The sequence below is a fragment of the Aquila chrysaetos genome, chromosome 20 (genome assembly GCF_900496995.4).
Source record: "Aquila chrysaetos chrysaetos chromosome 20, bAquChr1.4, whole genome shotgun sequence".
In the NCBI taxonomy this organism is placed as follows: domain Eukaryota; kingdom Metazoa; phylum Chordata; class Aves; order Accipitriformes; family Accipitridae; genus Aquila; species Aquila chrysaetos.
Genome location: NC_044023.1, coordinates 13,112,595 through 13,133,950, shown reverse-complemented (window position 1 = coordinate 13,133,950; position 21,356 = coordinate 13,112,595). Strand labels below are relative to the sequence as shown.

General features: G+C 39.9%; 1 protein-coding gene across 1 annotated transcript in view; it reads left to right on the top strand.

Moving 5' to 3' along the window:
- Positions 1–225: 225 nt before the first annotated feature.
- UROC1 (urocanate hydratase 1) overlaps positions 226–21,356 on the top strand; it is a 43,872-nt gene continuing 22,741 nt past the window's right edge. The window contains exons 1-9 of the mRNA XM_030043895.2: positions 226–507; positions 7,303–7,433; positions 10,170–10,263; positions 11,352–11,411; positions 14,575–14,703; positions 15,376–15,437; positions 16,433–16,499; positions 17,056–17,199; positions 20,929–21,017. Of these exons, the coding sequence (XP_029899755.1) occupies positions 382–507; positions 7,303–7,433; positions 10,170–10,263; positions 11,352–11,411; positions 14,575–14,703; positions 15,376–15,437; positions 16,433–16,499; positions 17,056–17,199; positions 20,929–21,017 (902 nt within the window). The 5' untranslated portion in view covers positions 226–381. The remainder of the gene's footprint in view (positions 508–7,302; positions 7,434–10,169; positions 10,264–11,351; positions 11,412–14,574; positions 14,704–15,375; positions 15,438–16,432; positions 16,500–17,055; positions 17,200–20,928; positions 21,018–21,356) is intronic.

Genomic DNA, 21,356 nt, shown 5'->3' with positions numbered 1-21,356 from the left:
AGACCATGACTCTCACTAGGACATTGGGGGAATCAGATGATTTGGAAAGTGACTGAGTTTGCTCTAGTGGCTTAGCACAGCATGAGCTGACAAAGCACCCAGAGAATAAACAGCAAAACTGTGAATCATTCATTTTGGGGGAGGAGGGAAGAGCCAATGGCATGGCACAGAGGGGGGAGGTGTGTCACCTGTGTCGCCTGCCCTCTCTGCTTGACAGGCCTGTTTGCAAAAGCCAGAGGACAGGCTGTCCTCTTTGAGATCACCCCAGAGTGGTGGTATATCTGAGTTGCTTAGCATCTTGCTTACCTGTACCCTTCGTTCCCCATTCCTTGTACCTCTCCAGTTTCCCTTGCCTTTCCTCCTCGTATTTCCTCAGCAGCTATGACCAGCCTGAAGGAAATCTGTCGTGGCCTTCCTCTATACCCTTTGCCTGAAAACAGAGGTCGGAGGAAAGGAATACCCCATGCACCCGTGAGAACCCCTAATCTCACTGCTCAGGAGAAAAAGGTAACCTGGGGTTTCACAGGGCCTCAATTCTCTTCCTTTCAGATAAATGCAGCTCGCAGCAGCAGACTTGATTGCCTCAGGTGCTTTTCTGAGTGTGCACCTAACTTTGTGGCAAATGTATTTCCTTGATGTTATAATTTCAGTGGGTAATGGGACAAAATACTGGAAACTCTTTTGCTTGCTTGCTTTCTTCCTCCCCCAGAGTTAAGCAGGTTGATATGAAGGAGATGTGCCGTACAACAGCTTCCGTGACTTTAAATGGCTAAACAAGAGGCATTAGACTTCAATGCTGTCAATCCAGCATTGTTCCTTGGAGATGAAATTATGAATGCTGTTGCAAAAACACTGCATATGTATGGGAGTGAAAGCTAACCTCTCAAATACAATAAAAATCAAATGTGGTGAATCAGTATCATTGTACAAGCTACACATTTGTATATTTGCATAAAAGATCCAGAGATAATTTGTTTTAACCAGTAGCCTGAAGCATCTTGGAATTTAGGCAAGTTTGTAGGGAGTTGAGTTAATTATTTGTCTTTAGTTGTGTAATTCTTTTCCTGTCTATTTTTGTTTGAACAGTCTATGTACACACTAAAGTAATCATTGCATTATTTCATGTTAGAGGTTTAAAAAAAATCAGCAGCAGAAAATAATGGTCAATGGGTGGAGATCCTTAGGAATTTGTGTGGGAGAGAGTAAGGTGGGTTCCTTAGTTTGTAAGTCTGTGCTTCATCACATGTAACATCACTTACAATGTGACATTCTGGTCAGAACACAGAAGTTCCTTCCCCACTAACAAGTTGCATGCAACTTCATTGCCTTCGTGGGAGTTCCCCACTGGCATCAGCAGCCAAATTCTTTCAAAGTCTACTTCCACAAGGAGAGGAGAGGGGAGTCAAAGGGTAGAAAGAGGAACAGCTGTCCGATATCCAAAGAGGATTTACTTCAATGTCAGGAGCATTCATGGCTGAGGCATCCTGTCTGTGCCTGGGACAGCTCAGACACGTGGAAGTGTGGCTACTAAGTGTGCAGAAGGGGACTGTGGTATGTGGTGACGGCTGTGAAGATAAAGGAGTGGGGAGTGAGCTTCACTGCGTGTCAGAACATTGCCAATCATGTCCATTTTATTCCTTGCCCTTGCTAAGTCACTTTTCCCCAGGAGAAGTCTGCTATAGCATGAAGGAGTCCATGTTGCAGGAGAGGAGATGGTATCTCTCAAAAGATTGCCAAACTTTACTGTTTACCTGGGGAGAGAAAGGTAATGACAAAGTCCTCACTTCCTAGATAGAAATTGGAGGAGTTTCCTGACTCCTTTAAAAGTTGCAGGGAGATGGCAGTAGACTGATTTTCTGGCTCCAGCCTACTTTCTAACACCCTACCCTCATCTCTCCTTACCTACCACATGTGATAAGAGGTCACACTAGTTGGGTTTTTTATTAGACTGTTAAAGATTTAAAAGCTTAATTTCTGATTCATTTTACTCTTAATCCTCTGCCTTAAACTCTTCACAGAGTTAGAGGCTCAGCTGGTATTTATTTTATATCTGAAAGGTCAAATCTCTTTTTTTTTAAGAGGTGTTCCGTGCTTAGAAAAGCATGTAGACAGAAAGGTTTGTCTGTCTACAAGTTGGTTTTTAAGTCTCAAGACAGGCTTCCAGATTTTGTTGACAGGGTGTAATGCTGAGCATATTGCGAGGCTTGTCTTTATGTATGACACTGTGTTCATTTTCTAATTGAAGTACTCAGGGGGAGCTTTGACAGAAGTGAAGTTAATAATGCTCTGCTGATTTCCTCAGGATTTGTCCTTCTCTTCATATGCCTTCATTCCAGTTTTAGCCCTTTTCTACAATAATAAACCTTAGCACTGCCAATATTTTATTTTCTTGGGCCTCCTTTTGTGGTTATAATAGAAATCCTGTAAGTAAGATTTATAAAGTTCTGTGTGTTTTGGGGCTTGCTGAAGAGGTATATAATTCTTCCTATCATACCAACTTTAATCTTCTTGGATAAATGAAGCCATTTCTCAGAACTGACTCTGTTTATGTGTTTCCTGAGTTCTCTTCCTTCAACATTCTTTGCTTGAGGCCTGAAACAGCCACATCCTCTCTCTTTCCCTCCACAGCTCAGGAAATCCCAGCTTTCTGTTTCTCAGCATCTGTATCTTAATGTAAATATGCTACAAAGAAACTACCCCTAAAATCTTATGTGTGGTTTGTCCTTTGTAGAACAAGAATGTTGCATGCTCAATACTCACTGACATTCCAGTAAAGCTGGAGCAACTTGGGAAGAATGTGCGCTTCTCAGTGTTGCTCAAAATCAGAAAAAAATAGTATGTCTTCATCCATGCCACCGTTCCCTTACGTATCCTAGAGCCAAGTCATGTTACAGTCTTCCTGCTACTCCAGCATGATCATCTGTTACCTAACTGCAGTATCATTTGTGTTGCAGTCATAGGGCCCTGAAGTCAGTAATGGGCTTTGATGACCTTGATGAGCCTCACCTGAGATCTCCACCCATGCCCTCTGCCCATAGGCTTAGGGGCTCCATTTAAGCTCAGGCCTGGGACTTTACTCTCAGTTATGTTGGAGGTGTGTCTGTCTCTAGTTCTGTCACAGGGTATCCCTGTACCTGGCTGTGGACCTCATGGATCTGATCTCCAACCCTTGGGTTGACTTGCCACTATGAACCTTCTTGGCGATCCCTGGGCCCTGTCTCTCTGTGGTAACCATCACCAGACCTGATCTTGACTTGCACTCCTAGCTTGGCCCCAGACCTGCACGTCACCATGATCTCGCCTGATGACCTGGACTCCTGGTGTAACCTGGCTGCCCTCACTGGGCCGCCCTGCTCACCTTCCTCAGGTACTATGAGGCTGGACCCTGGCTGGTGAGGTGCCTGAACTGCTGCCTGTGTTATTCTGCTTGGCTCCCTAACCCTTAGGGAGCAGCTGGGCCTTGCTGCTTCATGACATCCTAGTACAAAGAGCTGAAAACCAGAGCCTGTGAGTCACATAGCACCTCAAGTTCTTGTTTAGCTTTCTAGAGAAGAAGCAGAACATTTGACCTTAATGGTTGCTTTGCACATCTAGAAATGAGGCTGCTTTTAAAAGTTTGTGTGGATTGGGAAGGTGAACTTGTTGGCTCCTGTTTTGGAACGTCTGGATGATAAAGAACTTGGTTAAACTTTGACAGCCCCCAGGGCGTTTATAGCAATGGCCAGACAGAAATTGCCATATTTACTTCCCAGCCAAGCTGATCTAAACTGGGACCTATCAGGAAGAATAATACATGAAACAACAATAATCTTGCTTTTACAGTTGCTGTTTAGAGAATAGTGTCACCCAAGATTCTGGATATCATCAGGCAGAGGATGACAAGTGGGAGGCAAGCAACAGCTCCACTGGAAAAAGGGCAGAACTAAGAATGAAACTGTTGTAGAATTAAGCTAGTCACTTCCTCTCCTCATGCTTCCATTTCCATCAGTAAACAGGCAGACTGCAAATCTTAGTGTTTGAGTGTCTCAAGATCCTTAAATTGGAAGTCTTGATGATCTTGTTGGAAAATGAAAATGAATAACATTCCTTCTGAAGAGACACTGGCTCTTCAACAAACACCAATTAACAAAGAGGCTGGTATACTTGATTTCTCAAGAGAATCCCCCAACGAAGATATTTACAGTTGATTGATTGGAGCAGGATTTCGTGGCTTCCTTTGACTACATTTTGTTGACAGTGAGAGGTCTGAATCTTGATTAAATAGCAGCAGGATATACCGGATATAAATGCCAGTGAATACAAAAAAAAAAAGACACCCTAATAGTGACTAGAGCTTAAACACAAGAATCAAATATTAGATCCAGCTGGCAGATCTAAGAGGAAGACTTTGCGCCTGATGCTTGCATTGCACTGAGCTGAACCGAATCAGTAACTCAGCAAATTCAGGGCAAGTTTTTTTTTAAACAACCTCTCAGGCTCAGGAGTGTAAGTGCAATTGATTATTTTTTTTAAGACACCACTGAACTCTGGACCTGGTTTTTCAGAGGTGCTAAGCATGTGCAGCTTAAGCTTCTGTCAGTGGAAGTTATGAACAGGAAGAACAACTAAATATCAAAAGCATAATGTCTAATATTCAGAATGCAATGTGTCAGCTATAGGTAAATCAATCCTACTTAAAGGTTAGAACAATGTTTTATGTGGTGCTTTAATGAAATGTAAGGAGTAATGACCTTGTATTGCCTTTTCACAAAAGCATGATGATCAGCCTATTTGAATTTTCTCCTTATGTGCCTTTCTCAGGTTATTCAGTTTATGACTCAATAATGAATATGCAAAATTCTTCCTGATGCACATGTCAATTGCCCTTTCATAAAGCAGTCAGGTTCCATCTAAGCAATTTTAAGTGCCCCAGCTCTCCTATTGACAGACTGTTTCAGAATCTCTTATATTTAAATTGTTCTAATTTCAAGACTACATTTTTATGGCTAATTCACAGCTATTTATTCCTTTTCCAGCATTTTCCTGAAGCTCCTTCCTGCTTTGACATTTATCCTGCAGTGAGACAGCAATCAAATGTCACCTTTGTTCAGTTAAGCTAAACAAGCCACAGTCTTAGTCCTCTTTTATAAGATCTCTATTGTCTGTGCAACCAAGGCGCCCTTCCCACCCTTCATGTAACATCCAAGTTCATGTTTCATTAATGTTTGCATCATCAAAATTCAGGCTCTGCTACTGTGTAACATTAATAGGATAGAGGCTCAGTGTAAGTGAATTTATTTGAAAATCCAAACAGATTTTGCTTGCTTGTATTTTTAGGGCAAGGAAAAATATTTGCCCATCAGTTTCATTATAATACAAATAATATATTGATCAAAGACTGGGTGATCCTTGCCAGACTGGAAGCAAAACACTCATCCTGATAGTTCTCTGTAGTTCTCATAGGCAGCCAAAAGCCAAATGTGGCAATGTTTTCCTCTTGATTTTGCTGTTGTAAGGGGTGTAGGTGATTTTATTCTTTCTTTAGAAATTTCTCAGATCTAGAACCCACTGTGATGGCTGTTTGCTTCTGAGATTGACTTTGAAAATCCCCACATATTTGGTCATGGTGTGGATATAGCTGGGATTTTTGTGTTCATTAATAAATGTGCCCTTGAAAAATGACTGTTTATCTAACTGGAGAAGAATAAGGTGGTATTTGAAGATGGAATTTGCATTTTCTCATCTGGTAAATAGATTTTCCCCCTTGTCATTCTCTGTGTGGAATGGCAAATTTGTAGGGTTTACTGGTCTGATCCTCAGATGGTGTAAATCAGTATAGCTTCACTGATCTGAAAGGTCTGAGCCATATGCCTGTTCAGTAGCAAGTAAGCCAACAAAAACCTCTCTTAGTATGGGCATTTTTAGATTGAGAGATATGTGCTTTCAGTGTGCTCTAAGGTATGCGAGACCAACATACTCAAATGAAGGGACTGGGGAGCTCTAGCTGTAAGAGTCAGACCATAGTCATGTTGAATGAGAAGGTTTGATACTGAGCTGAGGGCTTTATGGAGATCTTCAGGACATCTTACCAGGGTGGATGGTGATGATACCTAGACTGGATGGTTCTAGATGCCTTTGTTCTAGATACCTGTACTACAGCCCACCCCTTCAATTCCTCCAGAAAATAGTCACTTCCATATGCCTTTGAAGTGCCAATGGCAGACATCACAAACGTGGGGTATCCTTGCTATACTCATCCCTCTCCAAAACTGGGCTTTCCTGGTTGTTTTGTAGACTCTTTTCAGATTTGGAAGCAAGCTTGATCCCTTTCTATCCTTTCCACAGCCATTAAAAATCAGCCTAATGAAGATGTGAAATTCCATATGACTTGTGAATCTCCTCAACTAAAAGTCATTTGGATAGCTTCACCACTTGTCAGGGAACTTACAAGATCTTTTAACATCTTTGTATGAAATTGGCTTTTTAAAGATTACAAAATCTTTGTTCTCATTATGGTTTTAATGAAATGGAATGTGGAATACAGAGACATGACTTAACAGACTGTTACTAAAGATAGTGATTTATTTATGGTTTCTTTCATCCAAAAGGACATAGTGTACTTTGCAAACCATGGGTAATGTCCTTGAAGGCAATAGGGAGTATAAGCCACATCAGTATCATTTGCAGAATTTAATTCAGTGCCTAGTAATCACTTTAGCTAATTTGGAAGTGATACATGTAGCATCAATAAAATAATGTAAACCACCACCCTCTGCAATACATTAGGATGCTAAATGTAGTGAATCTTTAATAAAACTTAGCCCAAGAACATCTTCATCTGGGAGTATGTCACATAACTCAGGACTAAGATCCTTTTTTTTTTTTTAATGGAAAGTACAGTAGGGTCTTCAGTGTCTCTAGGAGTTCAGGGTCTCAGTCTAAGGATTTCTGAACAATGTTTTCCTTGGTAGTTCAGTGCCCCCTAGCATTGTGAGAGGGAATTCGTCCATGTCTCATATTGATAGGATTGAGCGCTACCTTAACAAATCTCCACAGTCTCTCCATGCAGATTTGGGGGGGGGTGGGAAGGGGAAGGTTATATGTGTACAGCAATTGAATCTACAAGGAAAGATGCAGGTAGAAACACTTCAGCAGGAAAGAAGGAATGGAGCACTCCTGGTGTGAGCTTGGCCTTCTAAATTATATCATCCTTGTGATAGCTTAGGCAGGCTTCTAGCTGAGTCTGATTAAAGTTCAGGGCCACCCACCTATCTCCATTTCTCTTTTACCTCGATTTTTGTCTCTTTTGGGTTTTTTTGGCAGCTGGCTTTGCGCAATGCCTTGCGTTATTTCCCACCTGAAATACAAAAGAAGCTGGCACTGGAATTTGCTGAAGAGCTCAGGCTGTACGGCCATATCTATATGTACCGATTCTTTCCAGATATTGAGATGAGGTAAGGACTGGATGGTTCACATTGTATTTGGCTGCCATTTGCTTACCAGCTTTCACCGGTGGGATTGACCTTTAAATAGTGGTATTGCTGTGTCCTAATTTACCTCTTGTAGAAGTCATATAACATATTAATGAAGTGCATCATCTGAATAAATTGGATGTTCTGTGTATCGTTAGATAGCAGTGGTTTCGTTTTCAGTGGGGCACACTGCATGTTTTGGGATGCTCTTCTGTAAAGCTGTGTAACAGTGATCCTTCATCCTCCAGCTTTCATCCTGTTCTCTGTCCTCATGAGAGTCCCATGGGACTAGTAGAGAGACTGTGTGCACCCTTCTGGATAGGCTGTGGCAGGGCCAGGACAGTGTTGCTGCTGGAAGGCTCAGCACCACTCAGCACAGGGAAAGGATTGTGCAAGGTTCTGTGCTTGGTGATGCCAGCTTTACCATACACAGAGATCCCAAATGCTCTGCCCCATGGCAAGTCTCAGTTTCTAGAGGCCAGTCATTACTCAGAGACCGCTGATTGCAACCTGGACAGAAAACTTGCAATAGTCCTGAGCTGCTGCAAGTCAAGTCTCAACTGAACCAAGAGGTAAGATCAGATGACTGGATGGCTTGAGACCTGCTGTGAGGGGCTGGTTGTTTCCCAGTCCCCCAGAGAAGGCCTTCTGGGCTTAAAAGAAAGACAGTACATTTTTCCATCATTGGAACCTGTATCTGACCCTGGTTTGTAATATGCTGTGCCTGTTGATCTTGGAGCATCACTTCATTCTAGGGCTGATGGGGCTAATGTTTGTGAAGCAGAACAGTTTTAGAGAGGGCTGCCAGGGGCTAGCTGCTTTTTTTAGACTGATTGATTCCTTTTTGCATCCAGCAGGGCTCTGGTTAATGTCTACACAGAAATCTGAATAAAGCAAGCAACGAGAAAGCACTCTGATTTCCACAGACATCCATATTTCTGTGCTGTCCATACTAGTCTGGGGTCAGCTCTTGCAGAATTCAGCTAAGGGGAGGACAACTGGAAGGCAGTCTGAAAGATATTACAGAGCTGGACTTCAGAGGACACTAGTCCTGAACTACAGATGAGGGCACCTTCCAAGTAGGCTTGGATGAGACAGTCCACCAGCTTGTTTCCATCACTGGCATCAGTGACTCTTTGATAGCTTCAAATATTTTTTTCTTTGCGGCCATTTCACTGATCACTGTAATAGATTCTTACAGTCTCAGATTAAGAAAATTACTTTTGTTCTCTGTAGTCTGGTCATATTTGATTTTTGTTCTGTGTGTCCCAGGGAGCACAGTCCAACTTGGTTCTGTTCCATTTAACAGCCATGTTCCCATACCAGCACACTCAGCTGATATCTGAACTTTGGGGTTCTTATGTTCTGAGCAATATTATGCAGAAATATCTCCTCTTGATGAATTGTTATCATTCCACAGAAATCCTGTTATTTTACCACATCAGGCTTAGAAAAGCAGAAAACACTAATTAAAAAAGTATTGTGGAAAAACTGAAATGCTTTCCCTCCTGGTTTGGCAATGACTACAAGGCATTTGTTTTAGTATCCCGATGTAAAAAGATAGGATAAAGTGCATATGATCATGGGAGGAGCCCATTTGCTAAATCTGTGGAATATACATTCCAGATCTTGGCTCATGAGCTGGTCAGCGGATGTCCAATTTTTTTTTTTTTTTTTTTTTTTTTGTAGTTGGCACTCTTTAGCCTAACCTTTTCAGTGTAACTGTCTTCCCTGTACGAAGCAAGTGTCCGGGAATTGAAGATCTGTGGTCCAATAAAAGGAAGATTGTTTAGAAACCATGGCAAATGATCCTATCTACCTTTAGGAATTTCCAGCATCTGCAATGGTGGTGCTGCTCACAGAAAGGGAAAGAGCAAAACTCTTGATCAATGGTTATACTTCCTTTTGGAATCATACCTTAGAGGCCTCAGCACAACTGTACTAAGACCTGTGCAAACACAGCAAAGGAACTGTCCCTGCCCTGAAGAGCTACGGTATAAATCTAGGACTAGAAGTTTTAGAGCAATTTGATATAACAAACAGATGGTGGAGAAGATAACAGTGAGATGATCGCAGTAGTTGACATTGAAGCTCATCAGTCTTAGGAAACCTGACGCAGAATACCTTTGTGAGGGTTTCCCATACCTCACCTTAAGTTTCTGAATGAAATGCATCTTATTCAGTAAAAAGGCCCATATTTCTCCTAACTAATTCAGTTTTTGAGAGCTTCTTTGGGACTGAAATTCAAGCTGGGTGTTTTTTCTTAGGATCTGAAATAGCAAGGGCTGATGAGCCTGAAGGCAACTTCCACTGATGCTGTTTTCCTTGGCGTTGCAGGGCTTAGCTGCTTGGCCTGGCAACTGTGTTGCAGAGGCCAGTTCCAGCATCCCCAAAATAATCCAGTTAAAAAGCAATGAGAGCTCTTGGCCGCTACATTTGTAACCAATTGTGATTAACTGATTCAGCAAATGATAAGCTGAATAACAATTTTTTTTCTTTGCTTAGTTCTGATAACAGTTAAAACCTGATTTGTCTCTTAAGGTATATATGTCATTTCCAATCTGCACCTTCTCCTTTTTTTTTTTTCCTTCCCTCATGAATAGAGGCTTGCAACTTAAACAAATACGTTGGCATGCAGGGATATTTCTGTGGGGTATATTGTTGTGGTTGCCTTTGAGTCAGAGTGTCCCTCCGAAATTTTTGTGACTACCGTTTCAGAGCATACCCCATAGGAGAATACCCTTGCAAGACCAAATCAGCTGCTGCCATTATGTTGATGATCATGAATAATCTGGATCCCTCTGTGGCTCAGGTAAGGTAAAGTGAAAGTAAGGAAGCTTGTTTCATAGGGCAGCAGCAAACCTGCGAGTTACTTTCTGTATGTGCTCTCACATAAAAACTGTACACTTTAGGCATATAGGTGAAATTAATCCTTGTGCAGATGATCCTCCTTCCATGGATTGAATAGGATTTTAGTTGTTCATAGGCCTTTTGCTGGTTCTGTGCCCCAAGGTACATGTATTGGTGGCTGCAGTGTGTGTTTGCTAAGCAGGCCAACTTCAGTAGTGCCGAGGCAGTCTGCTTATGGGGTGATGTGCTAGAATGTCCATTTCTGTGAGGATAAGCCTGCAAGGGACTAAAGGTGATTCTGTACTTTTCTTGTGGTTACGTTTTGATTCCTGGGGTTTGGGGTCTTTTGTATTAAGTTCTGTAGTTTCCTGCTGTGTGCAGTTCTTAATCCTGCACAGTGGGTCCTGGTCCTAACGCAGACCTCTGAGGCCTCCTGCAACACCAACAAGGCTCACTCCAGCTCCCACTACATACTTGGTCACTTAGTACATTGCTTCTACAATTGCTTCTGCTTATGTTGAAAAATTAGTGCTGATGCTTCCTGTATCTTTGAAAGCTCGTCCCTCAAGGACAGACTGACTACAGGGTTACAGGACCAAAGTCCATCCTTACCAGCACTACCCAGTGTAATGCATCTGTTTGCAAATGGCAGGGGAGAGGCCATGCAACTATGCCCTGCTGGTCATAGACTCTTCCAGCTGTAAATGCCAGTGGCAACCAAACTATAAGCTTACTCAGTCCCTCTTTTAGGGAGTTTACTGGGATGTCTGTCTTATACAGAAAGTGCAATCAAGTAATCACTTTGTAGCATTCTGCATCCAAAATACCATTATAACAATAACAAACACCTCACTTTGAAAGAGAAAAATTAATTTTTTTCTTAAGTTATCACTTTTATGATGGTATTTTCTGATTTCAAGAGTCTAGAGAGCATTGATGCAATAAGCTCTAGAAAAGATTTATTACTGAGATTAAAAAAAATAGCTCGGAGATACAGTGAAACGTTTCAGAAAAGTGCTTGCCTTATTATTGTTAAATTGCCTTTTTCAGTTTCCCCAGGAGCTTGTCACTTATGGAGGAAATGGGCAGGTCTTCAGCAACTGGGCACAGGTAGGACATTGCTGGTTTTGCAACTTGCTTCACAAAATCAGTTTCACCCTCCCCCATGCACATTCTGCTTAGGCAGTTTGTGATAATTCTTGGCAGTTGGTGTCTCAAAATACTCCAAAACATCCTGTCTGGATGGAGGAATGCTCAGTTATGAACTGCATAGATGGGGAGAACTTTATTTAGTAGAGAGAGCAAAGACAGCCCAGTAGAAACACTAAACATAATACCATAAACATAGCAAGCTGTGTATGATGATGTAAAGACCAGTTCTTTGTCTTTCTGTGATGCATTTGTATGTGCCTGTGTATTTTGCACAGATAATTTTAGAGTCAAAATGAATTCTAGGAAACAAAAAACTGTATCTTTTGCTTGCTTGTTTCTGCTACTTTTGCAACATTTTTCACAACAAGTAGTGGAATTAAAAAAAAAAAAAAAAAAAAGGCTTTAATTAAAGTGCAATCCTGGGTCGTTTTCCAAGCAAATCAGATTAGCTGTAAATATTTGCATGCTAGCTGGCCAGATCATAGCGCACTTTACTGTCAGGCCTAGCAACATTATCCCTGATCTTCTGAGAATAATGGCAGGTGGGTAAAAGCCTGTCTAAAATTGGAGCTGGGATGTTTAAGGTTGTATAATCTCTGTTCTTCTCTATCAAAAAATGGCAATAAATACACATGCCTTAATCCAAGTACTGCAAAATACATGTAGGAAACATTTTCAGGAGAGGAGATCTTTGGCATCAGCAACATACTCTAGACTTGTGTTTTGTATGAGCCTAATTTATTCTCTCAAGAAAACCCACAAATGCTGTGGGTCTGAATGCTCTGCAGGTGTGTGGTGGCAGAAGGAACATTTAATGAACAACCACCCTGAGTGTCTGTGGATAGGCACAAATGTGGTTATTGTGAATGCCAAAACCACATCATCCCTGCAGCCTCTGGTATGCCCCAAGGCCACGGACTAGGGACAGGTGGACATGTGGCGTTGAGTTTTGCAGTGCAGAACAGAGAAAGCACAGGTAGAAATCTACATCACCCTCAAGGGTAGCATCACTCCCAAAGGCTGGGAAGATATTGATTTCTGATTCTGTAGCTTACATAAGCAAAAGCTGACTTAAGGGGCCAACTTCTGTCATAAAGGATCATATATGCACAATGTTGTGGCTTTACCCGAGTCTGGCCTCTTGCTTATTAAAAAATCCAAGCAAAACTAACATGTAAATGAAGTTCCTAGTTAGGGGAGAGGAATGGATTCCTCACTGTAGCATGGAACCGAGAGACCTGGGTTTTCTTCCCAGTTTGACTGTGATTTTTCTGTTTGTGGCTGAGAGAAAACTCATGCTTCAGTTTCCTAATCTGGTAAATGGGAGTTAAATAGAAGTCTTAGGCAGCTTTTGAGGGAAAACTGTTCTGACTTTAAAAAGAAAGGTACCACGGCAGTTCACACCATTTCTTTATTCTGTGTATTAATTAGTAAATGCCAGTTGACAAATGCCTGTTAACAATACGTGTTTTGCAGCACTTCTGATGTGAGCAGTGCCAGCAGTTTCTATAGTAGCCTTTATTGGACTGACATCCCTTAGGTAGATGCTGTGCTGCAAGGTGAAGTAGAAGTGCTGCCAAAGTCAGAAATATTCTCTTTTCTCTTGTTATCATCCAAACCAGAGCTATGACCTGCAGTTGTTTCACAGCAGAACAAACAAAACCTTTTCGTTTTTGCTTACTTAGAGTAGCAATCCACATGAATGATTCAGTTATGACAGAACATTTTGTTCCGTTTGTGGCTTGAAAACAACATGCTTTTTGGAAATCTATCATTGCAAAATTTCTTGTGAAAAGGTTCAGTTTGGTTTATATTATCCATGCAGACCTGTGCTTTCTTCTGAATAATTTTTAAAAAATGAACCATGTCCAGAGCTAACTTTACAAGCCTGCAGACAACAGAACTGTTCTTTAAGCTAGGAAAGGCTTTTGCCTCCTCCTTACTAGTTGTGCCTTTCAATGCAAAAAGATCTAACTATCTTACAGCTTCTAGTTTTAATACAATGTTTTTCCCAGCCTGCTAAAGAGTTGAGAGTTCAGCTAGTTACCTGTTCTGTCCTAGGAGCAGAATTTGATCAACATTTTTCATGAAACAAAAACAAAAATGTAAAAAGCAAGATGGCAATTCTAGTGACTCTTTCCTGCTCAACTTAACTTGCAGCTTGGAAATTAGCTGGGTTAGAAGGGACTGGCTTCAAATCTGTACCATTTTTAATTCAGATCAAAGACACAGAGAGGTTAAGTGCCCATGACAACTGATACTGCTGTCTCTTTGATCAGCAGTTCCATATTTTCTCAAAACTTTGTCTCTGTACACCTATAGAAACTCTAGTTTCAATCTATTGTTGAATTCCAATATTGCATGCAAAAGCTCCTCTCAGGCCTAGTTATCACATACTAAAAGTTCTGTGGAATATAATGAGCTTTGTGTTAGACAATGATGCATGCGAGTCGAATCTATAGGCAGCTTAGATTGCCATAGCCTACTTTTTGGCATAGATGAAGAGTTAACTATTGAATTATGCAGATGACACTGACATGCATTTATTTGTATACCTCTGGGTGCCTCAAGGACTCTTTTCATTGTCCCCAGTGAAAGCTGAATTTTTTCTTTGGGAAGAAAAGTTATTTCATTTTTAAGTTCACATTGTAATATCCGTTTGTTGAAAAGATGACAAGCACCAGAAGATGCTGAATTACCCATTTCAGGTTAGGATCAACAATATGCATGGGTATTTTAATCACCTTTATAGGGAAAAATCTTGCAGTTTGGCTTTGGAAAGATTGCCAGAAAAGTGCCAGATTCAAATGGTTAGCCTCAAGATAAAATTAGAACAGCTTTAAAAATGAAGCATTTCTGGGGTTTGTACTGGAGAAATTATTCTGGAACTTATTCAGACTTTTGCTAGTTGGTGATTTATGTTTCCTGCTGAGTGATTTCTCTTAATGGACTTTATTAAAAGCAAGAATGTGTTGGGAGCTCTGGCTGTTATTCCATATGTGAATACACCTCATTATCTCTATAGCTGCCTTTATACTCAAAGTTTAGCAGCTTCACAAAGAAACAAAAATGTAAGATGGAAACAGATTTGCTCACTTACTTTCCTTGCTTTTCCTTTCAGTTCTGGTTGGTAATGCACTATTTGTCAGAGATGACTGAAGAGCAAACATTAGTAATGTACAGTGGACATCCTCTGGGACTCTTTCCTAGCCATCACTACGCTCCTCGATTAATCATTACTAATGGCATGGTAGGTATTAGCATCTTGTTTTCTCTTTTTCTTCCTCTTCTGTTTAGTTTACAAGTGTCTGCTGAATTAAAATATTATTTATACTACCTGAACTTACGACAGCACACAGGAGAATCTGGGGTCCAAATTCTGCAGCATTTATTCCAGTACAGTCACTCTTATCTCAGGTGTGCTGATCTGCAGTGATGGAGGGAACAATCCTCTCCTCAGACGACTTCTGTTCTGACTGAGCCTGAGCTGTACATGCTCTTGACCAAAACAGTTCAGCTAGGCTCAGTTTGGAAGATTTAAAAGCCCTCAATAGGCAAACAAATAATTATTAATCAGATGTTTAGATATCTGGACTGCTTTGCTTGGAAGGCAAGCTGGACAAGTGAACATACTGGTTCATTGCCAATCTTTTGAGCCATTCAATATCTATCTCCCTGCAAGCTAGTTTTGTGACTAGAGAATTGCTTTCCTTAAAACTTGCATGACAGTCACACTGCCAGAAAGCCCAGACATCTTTTTTTCTTGTACTAGAATGCATGGAATAAACCACCTGAATTGCTCCTCCTGTTTTTCACTGTTTTTCTATATGTGTGACCATAGTTAGAGAAATGTAGGCTGTTAAAAAGATCTGCTTAAATCTCTAATTTGCTTATGTGGGTTTTCTTTTGATTGTTTTCTTAGGTTATTCCCAACTATTCCACCAGAGATGAATATGAGAAGATGTTTGCTTTGGGAGTAACAATGTAAGAAGATACCTCACTATTAAAATACATCAAATACTTAACTAAAATGTAATTCAGACATCAACCAGTGGCTGGTTAAAATTTCTAATGCAGATGGGTTTCAACCATGCTGCATAAAGTCCTGATGCTGCAAAGCATTAATGCACGCTTAAGTGGAATTACTTAGGAGTTTGAGTTATGTTCAGCCACATATATAGGGATGTAATTGAGGTCTGCTAGGAATTAGTATTAGGTTTATGTGTGGGACTTCATTGAATCACAGCCTGAAGCCTTAATCATAACCTACTTATAGCACTGGCTAATTCCACTTTGCAGTGGCTGTTTTACAATCTACAGAAAACACAATTTATGAAACATTCCTTCACACTAAGAGAAAGCTTTGAAACAGAAAGTTATCTTTTTTATTATTATTATTTTTCACCTACTTTTTTACTGCTGATCTAGTTGATGAGCACAGGGTTATTATTCTGTTGTGTACCATGGAGAGAATAAATTAAAACCACTGGAGAGATGGGTTTGTACAGATCAGGAAGCTGGAAGAAATGAAAGGGCATGAATAGAGAATATCCATTGGCACTTTCCTGGGAATTTCATAGGAATGTGGACAACCATTTTGGGCTAAAAACTTCAAAAGCCACTATGTGACTTAGAAGCACAAGTGCCACTGAAAACCAATGGCATAAAGAGACCAAGAAGGTGAAAATTAGTGTCCTTGTGTCCTAGTCACTATGCTAAATGCCAAGACAAGTTTACACTCAGTTTTTTGATCCATGCATTTTTAAACTCAATTTAACGATCTAAAAGCTCCTCTGGAAACATGTTGGTGCATTGCTAATGAAGAAACTCAAAATTAAGTTGTGAATTTGATAATAGCAGATCTTAACAAATTGAAGCACAGAGATCTTTTTGTTATACTGGAAACGTATGTAGACATGTACAGAATTCATTCCAGGCTGAGTAACATATGGTATCATTGTGTTCATTGCTCTTGCTAGGTATGGTCAGATGACTGCAGGAAGCTACTGCTACATTGGGCCTCAGGGAATAGTCCATGGGACTGTGGTAAGAAACTGGGGAAAGGTCTATTTGGCAATACCTTTTGGAGGAGGGTGTCTCTCACGTGGCTGGTGACTGAAGTGGATTGGATTGCTGTTAGAGGATGTTCTGGCTACCAAAGAAATTCTCATTGCCTGGTCCTTAAAAAATTAGTGTCCTTCCACTCAGTCCCTGGCATCTTATTCAGAACAAAGACCTGAAGGAATCTGCAATCAAGGTCTCAGTCTGAGCTCATATCTAGCTACAATAAGTGAAGTATGAATTGACCAAATGTGTTAGATTAGATAAAAACATTTTCTTACAGCTGTTTTCCTTAGCTGTCTTTTGCAGCCATCCTGATTATTCTATTCTATTTCATGGTGAGAGAAATAAACATAATCAGGACAGATAGTTTCAAAGCATCACTTTGTAACTTGTTTCCTTCTTAAAAGATTAAAACAGTTTCAGGGTCCCAATGACCCCTGACTTTCAATTCTGTTTGCAAAAGGGACAGGAGATCTTTAAATTTCAGAGACTCTAAGAAAAATAGCTCCTGATGATTGCTATATTGTTTTGTGTGCAGCTCACAGTGCTCAATGCAGGCCGTCGCTACTTGAAGGCAGAAGACCTCTCTGGAAAGGTGTTTGTTACTTCTGGTCTTGGAGGGATGAGTGGGGCTCAAGCAAAGGCTGCAGTCATTGCTGGGTGTGTGGGGATCATTGCAGAGGTGAGAGCAATGCTTCTTTCATTCTGTCTTCTCTCCTTCATGTGCTGAATCAGAATCCTCATTCTCCTCATCTGACATGTTCCTCAAGTAACCCTGACAAGCAAAACTCAAAAAAAGATACTCTTTTCTAAGATCTGTCTGTCCTTTTCATTGCTGAGCATTTTTCACTGCTATTCCACTCTCTTATTTGTTCACTCATTGGATCAGACTGTAAAGATATGGACTGTAACTTCTTATGATTGCTTCACAAATAATGCAGAATGATGCTGTCAGATTAGCCATTCTCAGTGCTTGAGGTACCCTCATTTCATGTGTGAAAGGGTGTAACTTCCACAGGCAATTCCCATGGGAACTGCACTCTCTTATGCCAAAAAGTCTATGTTAAAAGGTGTTAGTTATGTTACAATTAATCTTTAGTTCTTCTGGCACCCTTATCAGGTGCAATAGAAAGTATCCGTTAAAAATGTTGGTATGATTCACTCATCAAGGTTGGGACTAACAAAGTTATTTGGTGTTGTGATTCTTTGAAGACAATGGGATTTTGTAAAACTGGCAAATTTAAAGTTGGCTTCAATATGAAAATGGTGAGGCTAATTACAAGCAATTATGAGAATCCCAGTTTGTAGACAATGAAGATAAGTTCTGCTAAGGGAAAACGCTGATGGGGGAGAAGTTCTGTAGTACCATTTTCCCTGTTCCTGAAGCTCAGCCACAGGATATATTCTTTGTAGAGTCTTTCTTCCTGATGTAATGTTTCTCTCTTCCAAATACATTAAAATAGCCCAGCTATTTCCTCCCATAAACAAAGAGAATCTAATAATGATCTGTGATTCAAAGACAGCTAGTGTCCAAGCAATCAGAATAGTGTATGATAGGATCCACTGGTTCCACAGATATCCTTAAGTATCATATATAATGCAGAACACCAACATCATAATTTTGGTAAGTATAGATGCCTGTAAGTTTTGAGTGAAATACATTTTGGTATGAAAAAGTAACATTAGGTTCTCCTAATACCTGCACTTTTCAGCTATTATGCTTATCATAGGGTTCTGTTCTAACAAATCAGATGGAAGGATGGACTACAGAAACACTGCAACAATTTTTAACAGAAAATGTTGCTCTGCAAGTCTGTGAAAATGGTAGTAAATATCTTTAATGATATTGACTATTGAGAAACAATAAACATTTCCATGCATTTCTTTCCTCATGATTACCTTTGAATTCAATCCACTGGGGAAACATTCTTGGTGGAGCAGATATAGGACTGACCAAAGTGCATTGAGGTCTTTTGACTGTCTGCAGGTGATAAGCTCATTACTGCTCCAGAGGAAGAGAGATTTTTGAGAACTAAACTCCAGTTGCAGCTGACTGGAGTGGGAGTTTAGCCTTCTCAGTCAAAGTAATGTATAGAGAGAATTAGCTGGCAGACCTCTGCTATGGGCATGTCACTTGCTACAATGAAAAGGGTAAGAATATTGCAATCTGACCGATGGTAATTATAATTAAACTTCAAAACATAATGGGTCAGACTGCCCATGTGGCATGCAGTAAATCTGACCTGCTCTGGTCTTATTCATAGAAGGTTGGGGTTTCATCAGTTTTGCAATGATGGTGCAAAAGTGGTTTTGTTAGCACATGAGTTTTGCATGTACTTGAGATCTCATCAGGTACTCCCTGCAGATGAAATAAACTTATTCAATTTATTATTGAATAAATTATATTTATTCAGACTTCTACCCTGTCATCATGATCTTTCAAATGCTAGAACACAAAGGAAAGATTCCACTGAATGCTATTCACAGCAATCCTTTGTCCTTTTCATCTCTACGGCTGCAGATGATTTTGTTCAGGAGACTGAATATCGCCTGGTTTTTATCTCCTGTGAGATGATCCTTGTCGGAAATGAGTCTCAGGAGCACATGTGGATAGCTATATATATGTACATATTTTTTATTTAAGGAACTATTTATGCAAATTACATTGATGAATAGTGCAAGAGATGTCATTTTGTCAGCCAGGGCTTCCGAAGCTCAGACAGAAGGGATTAATGGTGCAAGTCTTTTACCTCTTCTGTTTGACACGAAGCAGATTGTAATTTTATGAAATAGTTATGTGAAGGGCCAGACCATCTCCTGTGAGCTGCACTAAGCTCTCTAGGGTTACACTGGAGGTGACATTAGCTCATCATGTTTGGAATTTTTTTAAACTACTGAGATGCTGATCAAAAAACTGACCATATTTTTGAAAGTGTGGTTCAAAGGAAGCTAGTTTTCTTGAGTACGCTAGCAAGTCTGTGAAAGACTAAGACTGTCAGAGAGGGTTGAAGTAAAATATGTAGGATGTGGTAACAGATTTAAATAGATCTGATCTGTGTTATGCTGAGGTTTAAATGAACTTGGTTTCTGTAATTCATACAGATCATTTAGTATCTTTCCTCCTGTGCTGATTTAGATAACTCCCAAAGAAGCTGTCCCCCATGGCACCTGACTTTATTGAATAATTCCATTGGCAGTGACACTGATATTGTCATACTCTGGGGTTTTGGAAGGATAGTCTTTATTACTGATGTGGGAAATGATAAAAGGTTTCTCATGCTAAGAATAATTAGAAAAGAAAAGGTTTCCTGGTGTTCAAGTGACACCTGAACACAGACCTTATTTAATTTACATATAAATACTTTGTTAATGAGAAATAATAGAATAAAAATGATGGGGGTGGATTATAGAGAAGTAAAAATGCTTTAATGAAATACTAGAAGATACTCATGTCATGTGTTCTTATGCATACTCACCACTGTGGGTGTTTTAAATCCGTTGCTACCACCAAAAATTAGCTTGAATTAGTTTTGCCACTTGCTTTATGCCACTGATAGCTCATTATAAAAGTATTAATGATGTGCAGGTTTGTACATTGAACCATTAATACAGAATCTGTGCCAAAGCCTCCACAGTTTGTCTATCCATTTATATTTTTATCCAGCTGTCTCATGCATATACACACTGACACACACAGAAGCTAAGCCCAGAAGAGAGTACAAATTTGGGATTGATCTTGTTTGGACCTTCAAAGCTCAAACAAGAGGGAATTAAAGACGTGGTTTTGTTTTGATCCATTCCATTTTTCAGAAGCATTAGCCAGCTGGGACAAGAAAATGCTTTCCTCTTTTCTTTTCCATATTTGGTTGAGATTTTCAACCAGCAGTCAAAGAACAAAAGTGAGGGTCAGTTTTATTCACCAAACAATTGCTTCATCCTGAGCAGTCTGGCAGGAATGTCTATCTCTGAGCTGATCAAAGAAAATATTTCCTTAATTAAATAGAAATTTTATTTTCACAGAAAATAGCCAGATTTTAAAAATACATTTTGGCTTTCATTTTTTCAATATAATCATGAAAAGAAACAATAAGAATAATTAAAATTGGTGGGAAAATATTACCTCTTGTACAATTTTAATGATAATTTTTGGTTTGTAAAATATTTTGGGGAGTGATGTACCAAAAAGTCTTTTTTTCTTGCTTTGAGCCTGGAGTAAAAGAGAACAGAAAGTTTAAAAAAATCAGAGGTGAAAAATAAGTATTTGAACAATCACTCCGTGTTCTTAAGGCCAAGGCAAGGCTATTCCCTTTACCTATTTGCTACTCTTTCTTGCAGGCTAATTGAAAAACTAAAGGTAAAAATGACTGGATAGGGGAAACAGGAGTTTTAAGATACCTACTACTTCTCTTAGGTTGATGAAGCAGCACTTTTGAAACGTCACAAACAGGGATGGCTGATGGAAATCTCTAACAACCTGGACCATTGCATTGCTCGCCTTAGGTATGACTTGTAACATAATTCAGTGAGTTTCTCTCTGCTTCCTAATCATCACTTTACATCTTTCTGCACTGTGCCATTTTAGTGTACATATAGAAGGGGTTGAGGGACACCTCTTATTCTAGGTCTGCTTTTGAATTTGAATCCATCCTTCCAAACAGCAGCAGTCATTATTAGTGACTATCAATGCTTATGCAAGCCACTACCAATGTTTCATATAATTTATATATGTTAAATGTGTCTTCATTCAGTTTCATGAATTTGCATAGAGCAACTACAAATACTGTTACACTTGAAGCATCACTCAAGCTTTCTGGAATCAGTGATTAGCAGTTACATAAA